This window comes from Pelobates fuscus, chromosome 10 (genome assembly GCF_036172605.1).
Source record: "Pelobates fuscus isolate aPelFus1 chromosome 10, aPelFus1.pri, whole genome shotgun sequence".
NCBI lineage: Eukaryota > Metazoa > Chordata > Amphibia > Anura > Pelobatidae > Pelobates > Pelobates fuscus.
The window spans coordinates 96930392-96952055 of NC_086326.1; the positions used below are offsets into that span (position 1 = coordinate 96930392).

The 21664-nt window shown below is 42.4% G+C and overlaps 1 protein-coding gene across 4 annotated transcripts in view; it reads right to left on the minus strand.

Annotated features, from left to right (window-relative positions):
* LRMDA (leucine rich melanocyte differentiation associated) overlaps positions 1-21664 on the minus strand; it is a 750926-nt gene that overhangs the window by 79246 nt on the left and 650016 nt on the right. For all 4 annotated transcript variants that reach the window (XM_063435367.1, XM_063435369.1, XM_063435368.1 and 1 more), the window contains one exon: positions 13248-13332. In XM_063435367.1, coding sequence (XP_063291437.1) covers positions 13248-13332 — 85 coding nt within the window. The remainder of the gene's footprint in view (positions 1-13247; positions 13333-21664) is intronic.

Below are 21664 nucleotides of genomic sequence, written 5' to 3' on the forward strand. Positions count from 1 at the left end.
TTTCCCTACCGAAGCTTTCATCACTAGCCTGCAAACAATTAGACGAACCATTTACAGAGGAAGAAATACTTAAAACTATTATGTCACTGCCCAAACATAAGGCACCAGGCCCAGAAGGGCTCTCCAATTATTATTACCTTAAGCTGGCGGAGGTCTTGGCACCACACCTTACAGACCTATTCAATGACATAAAACGTACAGGAACACTTCCATCGGAGATGCTTGAGGCACATGTAGTCACCCTACCCAAACCGGGCAAGTCGTCCACGCAGTGCGAAAACCTTAGGCCAATATCCTTGTTAAATGCTGATATAAAACTGTATGCGAAATTGTGGGCGTCAAGGCTGAAACAACATCTCCCCAGTCTAGTTTCTGCCGAACAGGCGGGGTTTGTACCAGGCAGGCAAGCGGGTGATAACACTAGGCACTTCATTAATCTGATAAACTGGGCAAACACGAATAGACAATCAGGCGTAGTTCTAGCGCTGGACGCTGAAAAGGTGTTTGATCGCCTGAACTGGCCGTACATGGAAGCTACTCTACTCAAAATGGGATTCACTAGCCAATCCCTGAGAGGAATTAAGGCGCTATACCAATCACCCTCAGCCAAGGTTTTCAACTCTGGCTTCATGTCGGACACATTTCACATAAGCAACGGCACACGCCAGGGCTGTCCACTGTCCCCATTGCTGTTCATCCTATGTCTTGAACCACTTATACACCACATCAAACACGACCCAAAGATCACAGGCCTGAACACCCCAGTTGGGACCCAAAAATTAGCCCTATTTGCAGACGATGTACTCGTATATGTCTCTAACCCATTGCAGTCCATCCCGAACCTGATGACCCTTCTTCAAAAGTATGGACAAGTGTCATACTACAGGAATAACCTCAAAAAGACACAGGCCTTGCCTATAAACCTCCCCCAGCGCAATGTGCAGTCACTCATGGGCTCACACCCCTTTGAATGGAGGAAGGTCTCCACAAAGTACTTAGGTATCAATCTGACCAAATCATCCCAGCATCTCCACAAGGAGAATCATACCAGGGTGGCCCACAAATTACAAAAGCAATTAGACAATTGGCAGGATTTGGAAATCTCATGGTTGGGGAGGGTGAACACCATTAAGATGATGGCCTTACCCCATGTCCTGTACTTTTTCCGCACTATACCCATAGCGATCAACGTTAAATTATTACACAAATTCCAAAGCATTTTCAATGCCTACATTTGGAAAAAAAAGCCACCAAGACTAGCTAGGCGCCTAACATGGCTATCCCCGCACAAAGGCGGACTGGGCATCCCAAACGTTAGAGCGTACTATAGAGCTGCAATCTTAGCACAAGGCTTAGAACTGCTAGCCCGACCCAACACACCTATCTGGACATCCCTAGAGGATGCTTGCATTCATCCACTTACGGTAAAATCTACACTGCGAGCGTGCACGCTCTGGGACGCGTCCACAAACCACCCCTTACAGAGTACACAATTCCTAATCAAGAGTTGGAAGAAATGGGCAGGCCCACTCATTGGTACAAACAATATTCTATATTTTGCCCCTATACAAACAATCTCAGACTTATCCAAAAATATTACTATGACAGCCTGGTATCTGAAAGGCATACGTTCGATAGCTCAATTATACACGGAGGAAGGTCTAAAATCATTCACGTCGCTTCAACAGGAGTTCGCACTCCCCCCCAAAGACGTGTTCACCTACATTAGAGTAAAGCATATCCTACACACTCTACACACGCAATACTGCGAGGAAACACAGCTAACGAGCCTCGGCCGACACTGCATAGGAAAAAACTCACAAACAAAATCCCTATCCCTGTGCTACACAGCTCTCAATGACAAGGACCCGCTCCTCAAGCACACCTATATGCACTTGTGGGAATTAGAACTTAACTTAAACATTCCCCTACCACTATGGCTACAAGCCATGCAAACGACTAAAAAGGCGTTCCACAGTTTAACACATTGGGAAGCATACTGTAAAATGGTTATGCGGTGGTATCTGGTGCCGGCCAGGCTGGCTACAATGTTTACGTCAGCCTCACATATATGTTGGAGATGTGACACCTCCAAGGGAGATATGACACACATATTCTGGACTTGTCCCATGCTAAAAAGGTTTTGGACGATAATAGGAAAGGCTATTAAACTGATAACAAATCGTAATATCCCAAACACGCCAGAATGCTTTCTGTTACACCTGTCTCCAGAACTGTTAACAGATAAAGCCAAACATGTACTCCTGCACATTTTAACGGCAGCTAAAACCAGCATAGCCAGTCACTGGAAGAAGAAGCGTGCTCCAACACCGCTAGAGGTGTGGGACAAGATCGATAATGTTGCAATCTATGAACGCATGGCTTACAAACTACAAGGTCAAACGGAGATCTACTCCACACATTGGGCAAGTTGGCACATGGCACGCACAAAAATAATAAAGCTTCATAGTACTACCACGTAATATCCCACACATTGGACGCATACGCAGTCCAACACTTCAGATTCTAATATGATCTCCATCGCTAAAGCAGGTAACACACGTTAAATGTTAAATATTATATATCATATAAGTACTTAGTTAATAAGTTGTTTCCCTGTATACTTCCCCTACCTTGTTACCTCTACCACTCAACCACTCAACCTATGAATATGCGATGCAGTAGAATGAATACACACAGTCCACAGGTTAGATATTAGATATTAGCCAAAACACCTAACTACAAGTCAGCCCCGTGACCGATAATGAGGCAGTCATTTAGAGATAGTTTACCGCTGATACCGTGTAAACTCTTTGTCATAACCTGCGCTGCTTGTTATCCGCTTGTTTATGTTCAAAATGACCAATGCAAACTGTGTATATTGTACCAATACGATATGACTATGTATATTCATTTACCCATCCCCTTTCTTTTTTCTGTACCCCCATGATTTTTTCTTGATTGCATAACAAAACTCAATAAAAATGAGACATTGAAAAAAAAAAAAAAAAAAAAAAAAAAAGTGAATTGTAATTTATCAGGAAGTGAGACTTAAAGGACGAACTTGCTGACAAACTTTATGAGTTAGGAGGATCCCATAATAATGACAGTTTAGAAAAGTGCTGATTTCTATAAGAAAGAAAACTTGAAGAAAAACAAACAAATTATTACCAAGTGTGCAAAATATGTCCAGCCATCTAGTCTTTCCTTCGTTCTATTAATGTGTTGTATTTTTAGTATCTGTATTTAGCACTAAAAAAAGACGACTTGTGAATGTGGTTTTATTTATCCAGGTCCTGAGTTCAGCTACTTCTGCTGGTTATCAGAGTTTCACAAGAAAGTGTTTCCATACAGGAACTGGCATCTTGCAAAGTTCAGAACAAGATATACAGACAATGTCCTATTACCAGCACATTATGTAGCCTAGGCTCTTATAAACGTGGTCAGTTTGTTGAAGACTCCACCTCTTGCAGAACATTAAAGCACAATGAGGGTCATGTATGAAGAGTAATTCTGGGTAGAGTTCATAGACACCATGGAAACCAATGGAATATTTCTGCTGATTGAGACACCATACCTCCAAAAATTATTTGTCCAAGTTAAAAGTATTTTTTTTTTATTTTTTTTAGTGATTCAAAAACAAGTATCAGATATGTCTTTAATTATAACTGGGCCATTGGTAAACCACTACATGAGGGCCTTAGACGATCCATTCAAGAAAAGAGAACTTAGGTAACCGTTAAGAGGAGCGCCCACCCTGCTTGTTTTGTCTGACTTACACTTTTTTGTAATACATGCCCCCACCGCTTCAATTTTCTTCCCAAAGAGTTACGCCAACCACCATGACCAATCCTGCATTTAGAAACAGTCATGGTAGTAAGAAATGCTTGAAATTCTGCACATCCAGGGATATTTGCAGGGGGGCGGGTTAGTTAAACCCCTGGCACACATGACTTTGGCAGTCTTTAACACTGTTCTGGGGTGCGTAATGTAAATTCTGTGCAAAAAAAAGTCCTCTGTCATCCGTGCATACATCTCCTTGCAGTCTCTCCCAGCCTCCCTCTGTTTTAAAGATTTGTTTCTATTATTATTTTAAAGAGTAGTGCAGCCCTCTCCATCCACTCCCTCAGTTCATAGACTCCAACAGGCTCCCACAACAACCTAAAATGTTATTTAAAAGAGTCAGAGTAACTCTTTAAGCATCTGCGACATTTCTACTGTAGAAGTCCTATATTCATAAACTGCTCAAAGAAACCAAATAGTAACTTTGTCTTTTAATGTGTACATTCCCTTTAAAATGCTAACCATGACATGACAGCAAGACAGATGTATATAAATTAAGCATTATACACGATTAATTAAAAGGAAGAGATATGTGAGCAAAAGAAAGATGGCTGTATAAATAATTAAGGCACACTGAATTCTGGATGAGAGTGTGAAACAAACTGATGGGGTATTTGATGCTCATACACATTCTAAAGATTTTAGATAGTTATTAGTCCCTGTCTCACGGTTCTTAGTAGTAGAAGTCACTGCAACAGTGAAAAAGGCAGGGACAGAATGGACGTTCCTGTATTTGAGGATGGGGGTTGTCCATGGAAGACTTTGCACTTGTACCATGGGATATGTTTCAAAGGTCATCTTTATACACTACAGAAATAGTGATCCAGCAGCATAACAAAGGGTTTCGAATATTGGAGGTATTTTTCAGAAGCAGGGCTTTTTTTACAATATTGATGTCAAACAGTTGTTGCAAGTTGTAATTCTTACAGAGGCACCCCCCCCCCCCCCCATCAACCTATAAAATGAGTATTTCATAAAGATAAAATATCACACAGTCAAAAGATATACTAATACAAAGTATTTCCTACGCCTGACACTTCTAGATACAGTGCGAAGCTACCGTCGTCTACAAGTGTCAATCTCTCAACAATCACCAGAGACGGCTGTAGAGATATTAGCTGTGTCTATGGAGGATCCAGTGGTCTCGTAGGATTCTCCATAGACCTCAATGCTGTACTCTTGTGAAAGTCCAACAGTAACGTCGGCATTTGGCAGCTGTAGCGCCAGGAGTAGAAAAGGATCGTCCAGAAGGAGATGGTAGGCAAATCTTACCTTTCACTGCACCCCTGACCCGCCCTCCTTCCTACCCACCAGACCACCAGATTACGCAAAGTCCCAAGACTGTGGTAGTGCTTTAACAGTTTGTAGATCTTCCTAATTGCTGATAGGTTACCAACCTTATTTCTAGTATTTAAACCAGCTGGTTGCCAATAACATCTACTTGGCAAGACTGCAGTTTAGCCGCTCAATGGGGAAAGCACAGAAACACATATCGTGCAAGTTGACACTATAGGAACCACAAACTGAAAGCAACAAAAGGCTTATCCTGAGCATGTGTAACTTCACCCAGTGTTTGGAAGTTAGGAACAGACCTCCCAACTGTCCTCATTTTGGTGTGACAGTCCTGATTTTTGGGTCCTGTCCCACCATGCTGACTTTGTACCCTGGTGTCCCGCTTTTTCGGAAGTTTGGCGGTATGTAGTAACAGTGTATGTAGCTAACATTTGAGGTTTAATTCTGCTTCAATAATTTTATTGCTCATTTATATAGTTAACTATGCTCTAATGTGTTCTGTAGGGTTTCAATATAATGTAATATAATAGTTAGCATGTAAAGGATGTATAGGGAGGTTGCTGCCGTTTTTGCGCTATAACAGAGGCTGATAGAGTAGTGACTGGCAGGTAAAAAGTAGAAACAACACTGGAAACAAGCTTATAGTGTCTTCATTATGAAAATAGTTTTCAGTCAATCTATACATGGGATTGCTTGCAAACATGGAGGATGGTTTTATGGGTGATGCCGCTAGTATTTGTGACAGCCATTTCTGGCCCCACATACACAACATTGATGCATAGATAATACAAACATTCAAATACAATGAGTACTCACACAAGCTCTCCTGAATATTTTGAAAAGTTACCACTAAGGCAAGAAGGCGACCTGTATATTGAGTGCAAGGTTTGCAGTTTTTGTATATATCAATATATAAAAATAAAATTGACAGGGTTATTCACTGAAACGAGAATTGTCGACCATGTGAAGTGAATTTCAAATTTAAGGCCAGAACAGTCAAACTAGAAACATTCTCCAAGTCACCTATGTTTTTATTTCGGCTACTTCTGCCTCAAGTTTGAAATTCATTTTGAATTCCTGACAATTCTCATTTTGTTAATAACCTTGTGAGACTCTGTTCTAAAATTTTCAAAAATAGTAAATTACCCAAGACAACATTCCATAACTCAGTACCTCAATATCATTCTCAAGCGAGGATAATCCTTATTATTGCAAACATTGTAATGTTTATAAATCGATCACGCATTATTGTTAAGAAGAGCAATGTTAGAGCTTTTTGAACCATTCTTTTTGTGATTCTTGACCATAAAATTAAAACGATGTGTATACAAAACAGTTTTGAAAATGTACAAATTCACTTCTACTCATCATCTCTCACCTAAACTTCAAAGACGAAGAGAGTAAAAACAAAGTGTGACAAGAGTCCAGAGAATAAACAATTAAAACGGCAGCATATCTACAAAACCTACCACCAAAACCTCTGCTGTTGCTATGGTAAAATCTGCTTTAGAAGGTCAAACAGACTATTAATTTATCTACATAAAAGGTTCATTTTCAGAAGGCTGTACTGAGTGTTGGAGAAACCTTTAGAGGGATTTTAGGAAGAGTATCCGCGAACCATCTTTAAATAGTTCTTGCCGGAGGTTTCCACCAAAGCCTTGCGCCCCTCCTCTGCTCTCACATTCCCCAGGCTCAGCATCTTTCTCCAGTCATCCACAGGCTAAATGAGGAACATGTGGAAATGTAAAATAAATCTTCTAGCTCATCCTCCATGTGGAGGACAGATAATTTATTGAGCAGTGCCATTAATCAACTGCATTTTTATGAGCCAGATAAAAGGGAAAATTAGGAGGCATACCCCCACCCCCTGATGTTCTGTTCACCTTCTCTGGTTCCAGTTTAGAAGAAGACTTCCAAAGAAATGGAGGGGGGGGGGGGGGGGGGGGGAGAGGGCTTAGGAGGGGTCTGAGTGTATGTGACAGAGAAGGTTTTAAGTAGTAGGGTTAACCACACAATTACATGTCATATCAGCTCATTCTTGCTCTGATCTACACAGGGGGAGAGAATTTCTTCTGGATTCAACAGGGACAAGTGACCCCTGGAAGTCATTCATCTGAATCATCCTGAAGTGACATCACTTGTCATAATTCATCAGCTAGCAGGGCACTTGAACGAAACTGACTTGTCCTCTTGGATTAAACTGATATCTTTCAATGTTCTGATTCCTGGCTAAGAAGAAAGGCACAGGCCTCAGACCAGCTTGGTTACATCCACTTATCCCTGAAAAACTGTTGCTTTCAGCTGTATGTATGGGTTTGGCATGCAATTGTAACCCATCATGATTAGCAGACAATAAATTGGATCGTCTGACACAAAATAAAAGATGCAAGATTCCGTTTCTCAAACAGTTCTCTGAAAGTCACCAGCCTCTAGTTACTTCCTTGCACGCTAAAATTATTATGAATCCATCACTGGTTAAACAGAACTTGTTTATTTGACAGAACTGTGTGTGGAGACGATTTCTCAAAGACAAAGCAAATAAATTAAACCGTATCTTTATATGAGCCAGTTCCCATTTAACTAATTATAACATACCATTGCGCTTAGGTCAGGTTTCTCTTAGACAAAGCTGCCCTGGTTAACCCTTTCACTGCCAGCAAAACACATTTTCTGCACTTTCTGGCAGGAAAAGCCATTAATATACTCCCCATCTGGATGACCCTTCCTGACTGTCATTGATGAATGTGCTGAGTTTGACATTGCACAGGAAGCTCTGCTGCCTTGGCCTGCAAACTTTCCCCACACACTGGTTACATTACAATGGGACTCAGATGTGGGAGAGCAGAGGAGTAAATCAGTCAGACGTGGACAGTCAGCTTGCAGAGTTCCTGCTGCTAATAAAGAACTGAACATTTACAATCCTTCATACCTGGAAGCTTGGAACCATTTCTATTCTCATGCTAACATGCTGCAGATGGCCAGATCTCCAATATATGAATGTGTGGCACTCTTAAGAGGCATGAGACCTTACCAAAATGGCATCCTAAGCACACCAAGGGATGGCTGGCTGACCACCTTAGTGCCCCCCAGGAGGTGGTCGTCTGGGGGAGAATGGAGGTGAAGGCAGCAAGGGAGCTGTACTTTTCATAATCTTCCAACACTGCTCCCTCGCACGCGCTGCGATCATGCCGGAAGCCGGGTTATGATGTCCCTCCGGCCCAGACATCACTAAACAGTGCATGAGGAGCTCTGTTAGAAGAACACAAATATTACACAAGCCCCAAACTGGACCCCAGAAAAAGGATCTCCACTGGAATTCAGGGAAAAGATCACACTGGACCCGAGGAAAATAATCCACTTCAGCTCTCAGAAAAAGTAGAAATACTGGGTGGAAATAATAAAGATAATAAAAAAAGAATTTGTGAGTGCGTAAGTCTGTCAGTGTGTGTGTGTGTGTCAGAACAGCGAGGGTGTGTCAGTTTCCTCTGGGTGTAAATGTGTATCAGTGCCCCCTGTGTGTAAATGTGTGTGTGTGTGTCTCAATGTTCTCTGTGTGTAGATGTGTGTGCGTGTCAGTGTCCTGTGTGTGTGTGTGTCAGTATCCTCTGTGTGTAACTGTGTGTGTCAGTGTTTCCTGTGTGTAAATATGTGTGTGTGTGTGTGTGTGTTATGTGTCTGTAAATGTGTGTGTGTGTGTGTCAGTTTCCTCTGGGTATAAATGTGTGTCTCGGTGTCCTCTGTGCGTAAGTGTGTGTGTGTCAATGTCCTCTGTGTGCATGTGTGTCAGTGTCCCCTCTGTGTAACTGTGTGTGCCAGTGTTTTCTGTGTGTAAATATATGTGTGTGTCTGTGTTATGTGTGTGTAAATGTGTGTGTGTCAGTTTCCTCTGGGTATAAATGTGTGTCCTCTGTGTGTGTGTGTGTGTGTCAATGTCCTCTGTGTGCATGTGTGTCAGTGTCCCCTGTGTGTAACTGTGTGTGTCCGTGTAAATGTGTGTGTAAATATGTGTATTATATTTTCATTTTGTGACTTTTATATTTCAGATTATAGTGCATACACTCCTCCTTACATATATTTAATCAGGCTTGTTCTCCAATATGGGATTAACTTACATATCAGTGCCTACATGTTTCATTTGGAATTTAAATCAATCGAAAATACTTTCACTGGGGCGAGGCCTGACTGCCAAGCAAGCAGGAGTTCCAAGTCGGAACTCAGTTAAGTTACTTTAGTTATTTTTATTTTTTTGTTTAGATTCAAATCCAGTCCATCACTTCCCAAAGTTGAAACATACTACATACAAAATTAGTACTTCACCATATTGACGTACACTCTGTCTCACCTATTCACACATTACTAACCAACGTACCCTAACCAGATATAACTACGTATTATACGGTCTGCTGTGACACGGTTGCAGACATCAACAAAGCAATGATGCCCACACCAACTGAACATTAACTAAGTAAAGGAACTGGACATAAATGTGGCCTCCTCTTAGTTTGTTTTTTTGTTTTTGTTTTTCAGACTTTTTAATATCTATAAAAATGTAAAAAAAAAAAAAAAAAAAGGAGTGGACGTACCGTAATTCTTTGCTGTGACAAATGTATAACTGCTCAGTATTCACATACTTTGGAGAATGATATTGTATAGGACGTATTACCAACACCTAACATTCACAATAAAAACGATATAGGGAAAACAATGTTTGACCCTATTTCTACAAATAACTTGGTTCACCACAATGCAAGCTCACTGCTTTTATTGAGGCTATTCTACCTATGCTCTCTTTAGTGCTTTTATTTCTATGAGTGTATTTGATATCTTATTGCTGAAGATCCTGTTATCTGTGGATATGTTTGGTGAAATCGATGCCTGTGTACTGCTATTTGTGTTTATGAACCTGCACAACAAAAAATATTTACAGAAAAAGTAAAATACTTGTTTGAGGCAGGCATACTTCTCCGTAAAAGGTTGAGAAGCACTGTGCTGCATGATCAGGACTGCATAGAAAGCAGCATCTTTTAATAAAGATGTTTTCCTCTTACAGTGGATTGTTTTGACTTATTGTCGCCAACCCAAAAGCCAACAATAAATTATCGTAATCCTAGATCGCAGGAAGCTGCGTTTAAAGAAATTGGTACTTGTCCAGAAATCCATAAATGGTGTTCTTAAGCATATTGAGAACTTGAAAAAAGTGGCATTGGCAATGTCCCTCTCCTTACAGTGTTTTTGTCATTTTGCTTAAATGTTCTACCAAAGCTGTTCTAATAGTGCTATGCAGCCTTTTCCGACATCCAGCACAACCTAGCTACCAAACTACCCAGACACATTGGTAAATAGGAATAGCAAATGTCATATTTAAATATAGTAACCTTGTTTCATGGGACGTAAGCAAAGAACAGACGTCAAGAGTGCTGCTTTGTCAGTGATCTTCTGGAGCTGGAGCTGCACATCTCTAAAGGCCTTTTGGCAGATCCAAAACTATTTTTTTTTTCTTGCTTGGGAGGCACTAAGGTGGCAAATAATGTTATAATAATGTAGAAGTTAGTCCACTGTAATTTCTACAGGCAACCTGTGTATGCAAATAGTGCGAGCCTTGGGTCTATCCTCATTGCCAAACAATGTTGCCCTTTTTGTAGTGCTCCAGGGCTCTATCAATGGCATCAGTGCATTATGCCTCCTGCTAAGATGGTCACTCCTTCTCGCAAACCACCATATGTGCTTGCATGCATGTCCTTTAGTATGCATTAAGTATGCATGCCCTTAAAGGACCACTATAGTGCCAGGAAAACAAACTCGCACATAGGGCCCTGGGACAAGGTGCACAGTACAGGATATACATATAAATGTAAAAAAAGTTTGCAAATATTTAACTTTTTTCACCAAAGTCAGGTCTGTCTGTGGTGACTGTAAAACCAGACATTGAATAAGACTGGTTTTTTTCGTGTCACATATCTCGTTGTGGAACTCCAATTCTCTTACACCATCATTCACTAAGGATGTTCGTCATATACATTTATTGTTGGTTATGCCTCTACATGTATTTTGTTCTAAAATGCAATTGGGCTCTTTTAAAAGGAAACAACTACAATTACGCATCATCATATGTATGAACATAAATATGACTTAACAGAGAGAAACAGAGAGCAACAATCACGCAAAGCTAAAAACTTGACAATGTATCACCCATGTTCTCCAGAAATGGGAAGTGGACACTGACGTAGTTTGGGCAGCTTGCAAATTCTGGTATTCATATAGTTTCTCCCTCACTAATTTTGCCATTGTAAGAAAAAACTCACTTGACTAGATACAAATATGACATTTAAGAATCTCTGAATAAATGGAGAATCTCTCAAGGAAAAAAGAATGACATTTAGACTGCTAAGGCAACTCTATGGGTGTTAATAATTAAGAGCAAGAATATACAAGTAATGATAACTGGTACACTTTTCCACCTGTTCATTAAAAGATCTGTAGACAGCCACCGCTCATCTGCCTGTTTTGATGGGTGATCTACTGTTTTTGGTGAGATTTAGTACAGAATAACAATGTTATCCAAAACTTACCAGTGGATGGTACAGCATTGACGCAAGTTTATAACCAGACCAATGCCATTTCCAAAATGTCAGAAAAGGCCCTAATTAAAGGGATACTATGGGCATCAAAACAACTTTAACTGAAGCAGTTTTGGTGTACAGACCATGCCCTGCAGTCTCACTATTAAATTATCTGCCATTTAGGAGATAAATCACTTTTGTTTCGGTCTATGCAGTCCTAGCCATAACTCCCCTGGCAGTTAAACAGCCTACATGAAAAAATAAATGGTGTCATTTTCAATCAGATGTTAACTTACTTTAGACGTTTTATCTCCTGCTCAGTAAGTTGGAATTTAATCACACACAACAGAGCAAGATATAAGAATAAAGAGAAGATTAAACATTGAATCTCTCTTTACAAGTGTTTCGGAAGGTTGTGCAAGTTACATGCAGTTAGGTGTGCCTAGGGCCTCCATGCAGAGATTTGAGCAGTGAGACTGCTCGAGCATGATCTATACACCAAAACTGCTTCATTAAGCTAAAATTGTATTGGTGCTTATAGTGTCATTTAAAAAAACCTCATAGCTTACCAGCAAGATATCTTTCATCCATTCCTTAAACAATAGCCGTCTTTAACCCAGGATATTTAGTTTCCTTTTATCAACATGTTATTCATTTGTGGGCTAGGTCTGCTGGAGACCTTTTCTCTACCCTTTCTTTCTCCCCTTTATAAGTTGGTGTTACAAATTGTACATGTTTGTTTTACTGATTATTTTGCCAACTGTATAAAGAATTTATGAAAAAACAATGAAAAAAAAAGCAGATTCATAGTAATGTCTCCTGGAGTATTTCTTTAGAACACCATGACCTCGAAAAAACTAAAGATAAGGATTTATACAGCTTGGGAGGCAAACATTTTCATTTGTGATCATTAGTGGAAGTGAGGTTATTTCAAAACAAGCAAGCATGATCACCCAAGTTACACAACTTTCATTCTTGCACTCATCTCTGTTTCAAGCCCTACAGATAACAATAAATTCAGTGATATTTGACATTATGCTTCCCGCAGTCAGACTGGGATATAAGTGTTGCCTGCCTCTGGATATAAATGTTGTCTAGAGGATTGAAACCGAAATGTCAAACTTATTCTGCTTCTATGGCCTCACAAATAACCTCTGGGTGCTAATGCCCACATGCTGGCTTACTGGATCATGTAATGCCAGTGCCATGTTTTAACCCCTTGTGTCATTATTGAGACTTGTTAATGATGCCACCTAACTTTCAACTCACCAGCTGTTTCAGGAACAAAGGAATTTGCCATTAGAAAGGAACAGAAGGCATACTCTTTATCTTGGTGGCATCAGGCTGCCATTAAATTCACCTTCAAACCAATACAGAGTCTGTAGACTTGACAGGAGTGAGGTTCTCAACATCTATGTGTAATGTGCAACATCAGAATTGAAACTGCTGAGACAGTGGATTGAGCAATGAAATATAAATATTCTATATGCAAGACTACACTGTGTAATGTCTGACTATTATATTTTGAACAAAAGTGATCATGTATTGTACCTTTGTGATGATTTGGATCCCTGGACATAGATGGCAGCGGGGTGTAAGGCAAGTCTGGAGAGCTGGAATCTGGACTACTGGCAACCTTAAAGGAAGATAAAGAGACAGGGGCAAAGTGAGCAAGGTTACATGCATTATATTGCATTCTTAATCAAAACAGTTGATTAGCCCCGCCCGGGTAAATAAAGGGTTACAAACCCTTTATTTACTTACCTTTTCCCAGTGCCTATGTCATTCGGCGCTGGGTCAATACTCGGCCCCCTCTGACGGCACACGATGAGAGCGTGCTAATGTGCATGCCGCACTCGCATTAGCCCTCCCCATAGGAAAGCATTGAATCAATGCTTTGCTATGTGGAAAAATCTAACGCTGGGTGTCCTCATGCAGAGCGTGATGACGTCCAGCATCAGATACCGGACCAAAGGTCTGTTTTGATTCAGGAAGAAGACATTTAATATTGCAGCACTAAGTGTAAAAGGGGCACTGCACCCAGACCACTTCAATGAGCTGAAGTGGTCTGGGTGCCTACAGTGTCCCTTTAAAGCAGTACATGCAAAGCTTCGAACAGTTGTTTAGTGTTTCAGAGAACTCACTATGGGAACAGTCAAAGCCCTAACTCAAAGACACAACACTCACAAACATCAGTAGACAATAAATCTATCCCCAAAACAAAAGTGGAGACACGGCAGGAGAGATGGTTTTTGTTTTTCTTATTAGGCGGAGTCTGTTATACCCCATACCACACTCTTCTATACAATTCATTTTCAAATTAATTTGAGAAAATAAAAGATGTAACGCAGAGTTGTAGAGTAAACAGATTTACAACTTTGCTTCAGTCTCTAAATTATTATTAAAATGCCTGTATTCCCTTTCTTGTTTTTGTAATCAATGATCAAAGTTTAACATAAACAAAACAAAACAAAAAAATACATAAGAGATGCATGTTTTCCGTAGCTTAAGAATGCCATTGAGTATTGCAAACATTACAAGGTGCTGAAATTAGTTAGTTATGAATGCACAGGTTTATTAATAAAACAAATACATAGTCTACCATGCATAAAACATATAAATTCTCAGATTTTACTATTAACATGACGTAAAGTCATGATTTTATTAAAGACACGGAGGCGAGTATTATGCATATCTCTTTCTTTATTACTCTCAGCAGCAAAGATAGAGAAATATAAATATATCAAAATGAAAGAAAAAACTGCATAGGCACACAGGCAACCAATCACAAAACAGAGGAAGTGACTATAAAAGGCCTGTGTCACCCACAATCCCCCTCTTTCTTGCGAACCGAAGACCAGGAAACATGAACCGACATCACACACCGGTAAGAACAGGAACGGCAACAAACCGAACTCCAAGCTACAAAAGAGAGAGAAATATGGTAAAATCTAAACTCCAAACTGAAACTCACCAAATAAATTCGTCAGGAGCAGTCTAGGAAACCAAACCTATAGTAGGAAAAATTACCATTAGAACCAAACCATGGAAAATTGAAACTTCTTTAGTAAATATACACAATAAATACATACAACAAACAGACTGGATTGCCACATACCTGTAAGTCCAACAGCATCTCATCCCAAACCCAACACCGGGAGGGTGGGCGGGAATAATACTCGCCTCCGTGTCTTTAATAAAATCATGACTTTACGTCATGTTAATAGTAAAATCTGAGAATTTTATTAAAGACACGGAGGCTCCTATTATGCAAGTTCAAAGCTGAGCCACCATATGAGATGCAATGTGATCAATCGGTCTGGAATATAGAGTCACGAAACTCAACACTCGCCACTGGAGAACAGCCCGTAGTGTATCCTCCAAACGACAACCGCCCTCCAAGGCCCCGTATGTCATACCCTCGTGTACCAAGTGGGATGCATCAGACGACATGTCGATACCAGCCAACATAGTAGTCAGGAAACCCATCTTGACAATGTAAGAGTGGACACCAGTAGGTGGGGAGCGTTGAAAGGAAAGAACAAAGTGCACGATCCGGAAAACGTAGTGGCTGTGTAACCTCCAGGTAAGTTCCCAGACACCCCACCGGCCATAGCGTCAAAAAAAGTCCTGAACGTATGGTAAAAATGTATGCTCCAGTTGACTTAGTAAGGTGAATCCTCTACATAGATGATCTACGAAGGTTGTTGACCGACCAGGAAAAATCCCAAATCCAGGGATAGATACGGAAAAACCAGTGGTAGTCCCACGCATCAACCGGACCACACTTGTCATGATGACCTAAGGCCGGTTGATCACCCGGGATCCATGTTTCACAGAGGAGACGGGGAGTTGATCGCAGAATGGCCAAGATAATCCAAACGTCCCGAAAGGAGTCACATCATCTAATGTAGAAGGTCTTGATACACGAAGTGTAGTCCCATTCGGTCTAGAAGGGTTCCGAATGCTTGGAATCAAACCTGGCAAATCATCGCCATTCTCAGTAATCGAGGGAACCATGGATGCGACCTTCACAGAGCAGCAATCAATACCAACGCCACCTAGTGCTGGGCCAAGTGCAAGAGCCCGCAAGCAGCCAAATCGAACGGAGGGAATGCATACATCCAAATATCCGATCAGTCCAGAACGAACACGCCAATCGTGACAGTTGCTGGGTATCGCCTTCCATACGTAAAAACCTCGGTAACGAGGTGTAAAGACAAGATGCCAATAGATCCACCTCGAACTGCTTCCACAACCGTTACAAACCGAGAAAAAACGCCATAAACTCTTGAATAAACGTGAAGTCCAAGCGGACCTAGAAGTGTCCAGGTGGAACGTGTTCAGCCGTCACCGAGACCCTGAAGGCAAAAAAGCACCAGAATCAATATGCTACGATTAGCCACTTAGCTAACTTAGCCCTTAGCTGGTCAATGGAACCCATCGCCGACATATAGCCCACTCAAAACATAACGTAGTCGTATGCGGGACCGGGGCAAAACCGCGAAAACAAAATGTTCCCGCCAAGATTTACAATAGTCAGAGTGCAACATCTTCTCGATTTTGGACCACTTGTCCCTGGGAGAAAAGATTCACGGCTCACAGAGGGTCCCGCTGATCCAGGTCTACTTATGAGCCAAGCCTTGAATCAGATAGATCCTGGAACCGTCGTCCAACTCCCGCCTTGCCTCATAACAGTGACCCGGACAGAGATAGGAATCCTACTGACTTGAAGGGGTAGAAAGTGAGGTGGTCCTGGAGACATAGCCTGGATGGAAGCCATTGGCAGGTCTGGCACCCGCACTAAATGCCCGACCACCAGGACCACTGTACTAAAAGTCTACATGACAAACTTCATAATGGTTTAGATCTCGGAGCCAGGAAGGAACAATCTGATAGAGTTCCACCGTTTAAACCTAAGAAAAAACTCCATCGACCGTGAGGACTACATAAAACTGTCTCCTAACCGCTCATTAATAAATGGAAAACCCGAAGCATCGTGATCGGACAGTTGACACGCAACCGTAACTGGTACCTGGACAGGGATATGACCAGGACGTCGTCCAGGTAGACATTCAGATGGGTACCCCTAGCACCTCCTGGTGGGACATCCAGAAGCCGATGAGAGACTTAACAGTAGCCCTAGCAAAAAAACTATCTCGAATGTTTCCTTCGCCAGGCAAATCGGGGAAAAAAACCCCGTATTCCGTGTTCATAGTAACAATAACAAGATAGTCTGTCAATTCCAGATGGGCCAACCAAACCTACTCCTAGAAATGATCCCGGAGGCAATGGATGCCCATCAGTTGAAATGGTGGTACCAAAGGGAAAACAAAGAGGACGGGGAAGTAGAATGGGGCGAACCCCTCCCCACCGTTTAGGTACCAAGACTATACTGATCTGAAGATTGGTAACCCCAGGGTAACCCTCAAATCTTCCCTAAGGCGAGCAGGTCGTGGATCCCCGTGGAGAATCACGATACCTGTCCCCCTGACAGGCAAGTGCAATGGGGCCAAAATGCCAACAGGTCAAGACAGAAAAAAACACTAGACGGTAGCTCCGTACCGCTCAGAAAAACTACTAAGGCAGCATCTTTAGCAGAAACTGGACCAAACCTGTCCGCCACCCGTCCATAAGGAGGAGGGGAACATAGGGTATCCACCAGAAGGGAGTAACCACGGGGTGGCAGGGGCTTAATATATTCTCCCCCTGGATGGGGAGGAGTGGAGTCTAGAGCTTGTGGAAATCCCGCATAGGGAGTAAGGAGCTTGGCATTCTCGGAACGAGTCCCGTAAATCACGGCCAGACGGGCGGCTCCCGTCACGCCCGGCCCCACCAAAACCATTTCTAATTACTTGGGGCTTAGCAATCAACGTGAACGTCTTCACTTATAAAACCCCGGTTCCATGACAAAAAGTCTGCATCTGAACAGCCTCCCTTCAGCTTAGGGCCGGTGCGGAGATGGCCATATTCGCCAATCAGGGTGAACCTTCAAAGAATCGCCTTCTGGCGTCCGGTCGTGACGACCATAGAAAACTTGCCAATAGTGCCAACAGGTGATGCACCCGGGCGTTCATATTCACCGCCGTAGCGGAATCAAGTAGGACATACATTTGTACAGAAAAAAGGGAAGGGGGGCCCATCGCTCTCATAAGTAAATTCTGAAATTCTCCAGGGAGGAGCCCAGAGGTATCAAAGTATCAGCCCGATTCGTTAAAGAAAACGGGGCGTACCCAGAGGACCCAAAAGGGGTCGTACCCCTAATACCCGCCCGAGCGGGAGCACCTGATAGGGTAGTAGCCCCAGTAGGGGTCGCCATAGGAAGGCACCTACCATAACCACATAATCCTTCTCCTCACTCCGGTCGGTAACCGACCTCTCAGTACGGTGTCTAGCCCGTATCCACATTGGTCTTTTTAGCCCGACCAGGGGCTCTTATGCGCGGTGGGAGCGCGCCATCTTTGACCGCCTCAGCGAGTCCGTCATGTCAGGCAGGATCTGCGTCAATGAGTGGGAGTTATGAGGTTATAATCCTCCGCCGTAGCCTTATGGGCCCCGGCGAGGCAGGGCAGCGGGGGGGGGGGGGGGGGGAGGGTCCCATACCCAGTAGAGCAGAGGTAGCCGCAGGGGGCATTAAGGGAGTTGCGTCAGAAATACTGGGAAAGCGAAGACGACTCCGCACCCAGGATAAAGATAAAAATTCATGGCATGGGATACGACATATAGGAGACTATTAATGTCTGACAGTCAGCTCTGCTGCCCCTGATGAAAAATCATGAAAAACGGCTCTCAGGCTCATCACCCTCAGCCATCATAGGGAGAGGGTTGTTATGTAAAACGAAAATGTATTGTCCATTAGATAAAAACAGATTTGAGAAACTGCAATAATATAGAAAGGGAATACATAATCTTTAAAATAAATAAAATAAATAGTCAGAAAGATCAGGTCCCTCTGGAAAGTAAAACAACTAGTAGAGTAAAGGCCCATGTGATCTGGACACATTCATGCAATTCCCATCATTAAATATGGCAAAATACAAAGGCATAACAGGGAGGTAGTATGAGAAAACTGTAAAAACACATTAAGAAAACCAAAAGCATAAACCTAGCAGGACAGGGTTGAGTAACCCATAGGAGAAAAGAAACGGTTAATTAGGCATAATAATAACATTAAACATAACATTAAACATAACATAAAACAGAGTACCTGAATGGTGGATTGCCCAGGAAAAGAAGAAGCCTCAGAGGCCGACAGAGCAAGGGGAGGACGGCCGGGCAGGAGGAGAGGGAACCCAGGAAGCCTGCAGGAAGATCGCGGTAAAACCGCGATCCAAGATGGCCGCCGCACGAGGTACAGGCACCTCGGGAGAAGCAGAAAGTGCAGGGGAGGGACGCGTGTATGGTACACATGCGGTCCGGTCCGACCCGACTGCACCCAGGGAGCCACCGTCGCGAGGAGCGGAGGCACGCAAACACCTCTCCAACCGCAGCACCCATGGCCACCCACCAGGAGGCCACCCAACGAGAAGAGGAGAGGGTAGGAGAGGGTGAGGACGGCGGGGAAAAACCGACCGGCCGGCAGGGGAGAAAAATTAAGCAGGGCACACCACGCAGGCACAGGAAGGGGCAAAGGTAAGCAGAAGCCCCAGAAAAAATATAAACACATAATAAACAACCAAAGAAATTCCATAAATAACACATTAGACAGAGAGTGAACAGAGAGTACTTATCTGGTCTGAGAGCAGCAAAGAAAGAGGTGGATTGTGGGTGACACAGGCCTTTTATAGTCACTTCCTCTGTTTTGTGATTGGTTGCCTGTGTGCCTATGCAGTTTTTTCTTTCATTTTGATATATTTATATTTCTCTATCTTTGCTGCTGAGAGTAATAAAGAAAGAGATATGCATAATAGGAGCCTCCGTGTCTTTAATAAAATCATATTTGTGGAACGATCAGAAGTAACATTCCATTGGTTGTCCTAATAACTGCTCCACATTTAGTACTTTCCTCTAAACTTGAGACACTTGTTGCAAATCAAAAACACTCCCAAAAGTACACATTGTTAAACTATTCACTGGAAGGCGGGCATCAATCAGATGTGATTCCTCCCCCAATTGAATTCATTGTATTTCTATCACTGTGACCAAAAGACTAGAAGGGAACCCCATAGAGTGTCGAGGCATCTCTTCTTTGAGATTGCAAGCATGACATTAAAATGTCACATCCTTCACAGAGGTCACAGACATGCCACATCAGTGTCCATACCTTAAAGTGGTCTTTGACGAAAAACATCAGGGATATACAAAACCATCTGCTGACCAAAACCTTAACAACATTTAATAATTTCCAAAACGATCTTCTGACCAACATCTGTAATCTTCTAAAGGCTGGACATCCTCATACACTGTTTTAAAACATTTCTAATGCTTGGTTTAGTATTTCTTTCCGTTTTCCTTTGCTTATGCACCTTGTATCTTATATAGACAGTCAGACCACTTCGTCTCCATAAAGTGGCCTGGGTGCCCTGTCTCTGTCTAACTGCAATTGAAATCATTGTCATTCTGCAGTAATGGCAATGCTTACATTGCAGGGTTTATATGCCTCTAGTGGTCGTCTCCCAGACAGCACTAGAGGCACTTCCGCCACAATAGTCAAGTTAAACGCAGCTATTGTCATGGTGTAATACCCCAACACGCAGAATTTAAGATGGCAAGGGACAAGACTAGGAAATAACGTATTACCGGCCCTTAGGTCGGACCAAGTGTTAGACAGAGAAAAGGCGTAATTAGAGACTAGACAAGGTCAAGATAACGGAGAGACAGTGAAAACAAGAACTAGCCAGAGTCAGGTACATGGTAATCAGTCAGACGGGCAAACAAGACAGGAAAGGGTTAAAGATAAATACAGAGTCAGATACAAAGCCATGGTCAATATTAGAATAAACACAAGAGATCAAGGAACGCACTAAAGGGTACTGAAACAGAAACCACGATAAGGCGAAGTGGATAGGGCTAGGGAAGTTTAAATATCCATAACGGACATTTGATTGGCCCACGTCATGTCCACGCCCCCAAAATGTGCATGTGTGGGGGCGTCGGAATGACCTGGGTCAATGGGAGCCTGAATCTACTTTTGGCTTCCACTGCCCCTTTAAGAGTGTGCCCGTGATGTGAGCCGCATTCCTAGTGCCAGGCGGGCCGTGGTGCCAGGTGGGCCGCGTGGCCGTGGTGCCAGGTGGGCTGCGGTAAGTGCACACAGCCCGCTCAGAAGGGAAGATTGAGTCGCGCGCGGCTCGTGTGGAAGCAGGACTGCTGAGGACCCCGGCCGGCCACCGTATAAGGTAAGTACCGCCACATCTATTTAATTAGGTCTCAAAAAGACCACTTGATTGGCGCAGATCAGCGTTTTTGAAGCACATTAGCCAACTTATAGGGAAACTTTAGATTGGCTGAGATCATCTACAATGATGACCTCAGCCAAAGAGACAAAGTGCATCTTGGAGACTGGCATGGCAAGGGCTGAAAGGTAAGTAAATCTCATCTTTTAATCCTTCACATGGTAGAGTAAGTAGTTAAAAACTAGAGGGTTAGGAATACATGTTTGTAAAGCTATAGTGTTCCTTTAACAATTATATTAACCTCTTTATTTATACTTATTATCTTTTCTTCCTTGCACCAAATCTTAATACCTGGGTGCTTCTATTTTGCTCTCCTCTGTCAATGGTGTCTGCAGGTTGCCCTTCCGTGGGATTCTTTTGACTGATGGATTGTGGGTAAATTAGTCTAAAGACTAAAATTATATTTTTCTTAAGCCCATTTCCAACATTTGCCAAAGATCACACTCCCAATGGGAAAAGTAGCTCCTAGTTTTATTAAAACCCCTTAAGGACACATGACGGAAATATTCCGTCATGATTCCCTTTTATTCCAGAAGTTGTGTCCTTAAGGGGTTAATGCATAGGTAAACAAAA